Source organism: Malurus melanocephalus, unplaced genomic scaffold (genome assembly GCF_030028575.1).
Source record: "Malurus melanocephalus ecotype Western Australia unplaced genomic scaffold, MMel_1.1 scaffold_919, whole genome shotgun sequence".
NCBI classification, from domain to species: domain Eukaryota; kingdom Metazoa; phylum Chordata; class Aves; order Passeriformes; family Maluridae; genus Malurus; species Malurus melanocephalus.
Window position 1 is genome coordinate 60,612 of NW_026624151.1, and position 4,298 is coordinate 64,909.

The 4,298-nt window shown below is 40.7% G+C and overlaps 1 protein-coding gene across 1 annotated transcript in view; it reads right to left on the reverse strand.

The window, feature by feature from the left end:
• Positions 1 to 4,298, reverse strand: part of TBX15 (T-box transcription factor 15) — a 105,211-nt gene that overhangs the window by 22,515 nt on the left and 78,398 nt on the right. Inside the window, exon 6 of the mRNA XM_057386137.1 lies at positions 2,521 to 2,688. Within this exon, the coding sequence (XP_057242120.1) occupies positions 2,521 to 2,688 (168 nt within the window). The remainder of the gene's footprint in view (positions 1 to 2,520; positions 2,689 to 4,298) is intronic.

Genomic DNA, 4,298 nt, shown 5'->3' on the forward strand with positions numbered 1-4,298 from the left:
TGTTAAATATGGAATATAACACCAGGATTTTGACCTTGCAGCCTGTGATATTATACTCCCTGTTGGTTATTCCCTCTGCCAGGTTCACCTTATCCTAGAGGTTCAATCTTTGGAATTAAAGGAGAGTGAAATCTCCCTTTCCTCCCAAATTTGAGGTGGTTTTGCTGAAACTGCTCAGAAGGGACTGGTTTAACACAGTCTGATCTGAAGGGGATTTGCAGGTGTTTTGCTTCTGTCAGAACCGTGCCCTTCCTCTGGATATTAACCTCAGATCTGGAATGCAGCTCCTATTTTTGCAGAAGCTTAATTTGTGAACTTAATTTCCGCCRGGCTGACTTTGCAGCTGTCCTGGGACTTGTGTGTACAGAGACAGATATGTTGTGTGGAGGATGGAATTACAGCAGAGGGAATCCCTGTGGTGGATTTGCTAACATTTTACAATTGTTTCCAGAGACTCTTCCCCCAGTAAGGCAAAGCTTTAWAGCCACTGGAGGGCAAGCAGGCAGATTCAGGGGATTTAAATTTGATTTTAATGAAAAGGTTTCTCCAGCCCACCAGAATCTCCTTGCTGGTGTTATAAAAATGGGATTGTGCACCCCAGATTTTTTTGAACAAAATCCCCAAAAGTTTGGAATTCAGAGAGACAGAAATGTCAGTGTTTCTTTACAGTGAAGCAGCTCATGGGGCCAGTCCCATGGTTTGAAAAAAAAACAAAAAGGAAACAAAAAAATAAAATATCCAGAGCAGAGAACCCTTGATGGCCATCCAGATATCAGAACAACAGCAACTTCTGAGAGATCCACCTCACTCTCTGTGTAATTATGTCCTATAAATCTGATCATTAAGGAAGAATGACAGGCTGATTTCCTGTCATTTCTTCTCATTTTCTTATCCTCTTTCCTTCTCTGATCTACAGTTAAAATTTGTGGAGCATCTGCATTTGGGCAAGGGGACAGGAAATTTCCCATACAGCAGTGATAGCAAACCAACCACTGTGTTGTAATGCATTTGATCCATTTTGGAGCCTGACATAAGTCAGTTCAAAGGGACCAGACTGAGAAAAAATATCTTGGAGTTATGGGAAGAAAAAGAAGAAATCATGGGAGCACTGTCTGCTTATGTGATCTCTGATTTTATTGCAAAATAAAAAACTTGGTAAGATTTCACTAAATCGTTAGAATTTACAGTTGTTAGAAATTATTAAATATTGTGATCTGCCTTAAGATGACTTAATATGGGTCTGTCTTTCAGTTCAAAAACACCAAATGAAGTCTAGTTTAAGAAAAGCTTAGATCAGTAACAAAGTTGAGATCTCTGGAGAAAGAATTCCACTTCAATGGGCAACTTTGTTCAGTACCTCACCCCATTCACAGTCAAGAACTCCTTCATAATATGGAGTCTAAAGCTATTTTATTTTTGTTTGAAGCTATAATATGGAGTCTAAAGCTATTTTATTTTTGTTTGAAGCCATAATATGGAGCCTAAAGCTATTTTATTTTTGTTTGAAGCCATTCCTCCTTATCCTGTCACTACATACGCTGATAAAAGTCTCTCCATCTTTCTTCTAGGCTCCCTTTTGGTACTGGAAGGCCTTAATTTTGTCACCCAAAGCCTTCTCTTCTGATCCTTACCAACATTGGGGGCCATTTTGCTTACCCAGTCCCCATCCTGCTGTCAATCCACTCAAATGCTATGAGAAGAGGGACTCATTCATTTGAAAACAGAGGCAAAAATGTTGTTAAGTCCCTCAGCCTTATCACCAATCGTTACCAGTTTTCCAGCATTTTTTATCCAGGGCAGGTACAACTTCTTTAACTTTCCTTTTCTGGTTAATTTACCTTTAGAAGCCCTTCATTTTCCTGGGGATTGCTAACTTCTGGCCTCTATGAAAAATTTCCTTAAGGATCTACCAGCTCTGTTCCATCCCCTGTTCCTGAAGGCAGGATCCCAAGGGATCCAATTCACCATCTCCTTGCAGAACTGGAAGTTTGATTTCCTAAAGTTCAGGGGCTTAACTTGACTCCTCACCTGACTCCTCACCAGACATTCATTCCTGAGAATTTCAGTTTATATGCAATTCATGCATTCAAAGGCTGATTTTGTCAGCAAACTGATGAGACTGGGATGCTTCAAACCTTTTTCCATCACTGCTATGAAAACCCCAAACGTTTTTAGTCTGAGATAACTGATCTGGAGTAGCTGTACTGCCTCAAAATTACAGTGAGGACAGGACAGTGGTTTTGTACCATGAGGCAGCAAGGAAATTTGAACACAATACACCTCTTTATGTTTGATCTCAGTTATTTATTTTACAGTAAAAGCTATGGCCATCTTATCTTCAAGGTGCTTTCCTGGGTAGATACTTCATGTCTATACCTACCCCATAGCAAGGATTTTCTTTTCTAGCCTGTTAAATTGTACATTTTTCCATCCTTTTTAGAGAAGTTAATATCTCAGTCACAAAGGGCACACTAAATTTTTTTATCAACACAAAACATAAAAGGAGGCACACAGCTTCACCTGTTGATTTTGGTAGGCTGTCACCGTGGTGAAAACAGTCTCAGGAAAGTTGAAGGTTTTCACCCCATCTCCTGAAGGAACTGGTTTTGTAGGAGAGAGATCACTGCTGAAATCCTTGCGGATGACGTGCACACGGGGCTGGTACTTGTGCATCGAATGTAAGATTATCTGAAGAGGAGACAAAAGCAAAAAGGACTTTTTCCCCAAAAATATTTTACATAGCATCCAGATACACAGGAAAGCAAGGATGGAATAAGAGCTATTATGGAGAAAATGGAGAAAACGATCCTTTTCTTATGAGCATGTACTAGACAAAGTTTGTGCTGTGTGCAAAGAGAAAGGAGTTTTATAGGGTCAGATAATTTTGAGGAAAAGCATTTTGAAATAGGGGAAAGAGCTCCATAACTCTGGAGAGCAGACACACAACGTGTGACAGGACCCAGGAGCATCCAAACAGCAGCAAAACCTTTTCAAATCTGAGACTCTCACTCTCTGGAATAAGAGCTAATATGGAGAAAATGATCCTACTAGACAAAGTGTGTGTTGTGTGCAAAGATAAAGGAATTTTATAGGGTCAGATTATTTTGAGGAAAAGCATTTTGAAATAGGGAGAGCAGCTATAACCACGTGTGCCCGACAGGACCCAGGAGCATCCAAACAGCAACAAAACCCTTCCAAATCTGAGAGGAGCGAGCTTGGGATAAGCAGGGATGGAATAAGAGCTAATATGGAGAAAATTATCCTACTAGACAAAGTTTGTGCTGTGTGCAAAGGGAAAGGAGTTTTATGGGGTCAGATAACATTTTGAGGAAAAGCATTTTGAAATAGGGAGAGCAACCATAGCCACGTGTCCCCAACAGGACCCAGGAGCATCCAAACAGCAGCAAAACCCTTTCAAATCTGAGAGAAGCAAGCATAGGAAAGCAAGGATGGAATAAGAGCTAATGTGGAGAAAATGATCCTACTAGAAGAAGTTTGTGCTGTGTGCAAAGATAAAGGCGTTTTTTAGGGTCAGATAGCATTTTGAGGGAAAACATTTTGAAATAGGGGAACGAGCTCCATAACTCTGGAGAGCAGCCACACACACGTGTGACAGGACCCAGGAGCATCCAAACAGCAGCAAAACCCTTTCAAATCTGAGAGGAGCAAACACAGGAAAGCAAGGATGGAATAAGAGCTAATATGGAGAAAATTATCCTACTAGACAAAGTTTGTGCTGTGTGCAAAGAGAAACGACTTTTATAGGGTCAGATAACATTTTGAGGGAAAGCATTTTGAAATAGGGAAAAGAGCTCCATAGCTCTGGAGAGCAGCCACACAATGTATGACAGGACACAGGAGCATCCAAACAGCAGCAGAACCTTTTCAAATCTGAGACTCTCACTCTCTGGAATAAGAGCTAATATGGAGAAAATGATCCTACTAGACAAAGTTTGTGCTGTGTGCAAAGATAAAGGCGTTTTTTAGGGTCAGATAGCATTTTGAGGGAAAACATTTTGAAATAGGGGAAAGAGCTCCATAACTCTGGAGAGCAGCCACACAATGTGTGACAGGACCCAGGAGCATCCAAACAGCAGAAAAACCCATTCAAATCTGAGAGGAGCGAGCACAGGAAAGCAAGGATGGAATGAGAGCTAATATGGAGAAAATGAGCATTTTCTTATGAGCACGTGCTAGACAAAGTTTGTGCTGTGTGCAAAGATAAAGGAATTTTATAGGGTCAGATAATTTTGAGGAAAAGCATTTTGAAATAGGGAGAGCAACCATAGCCACGTGTG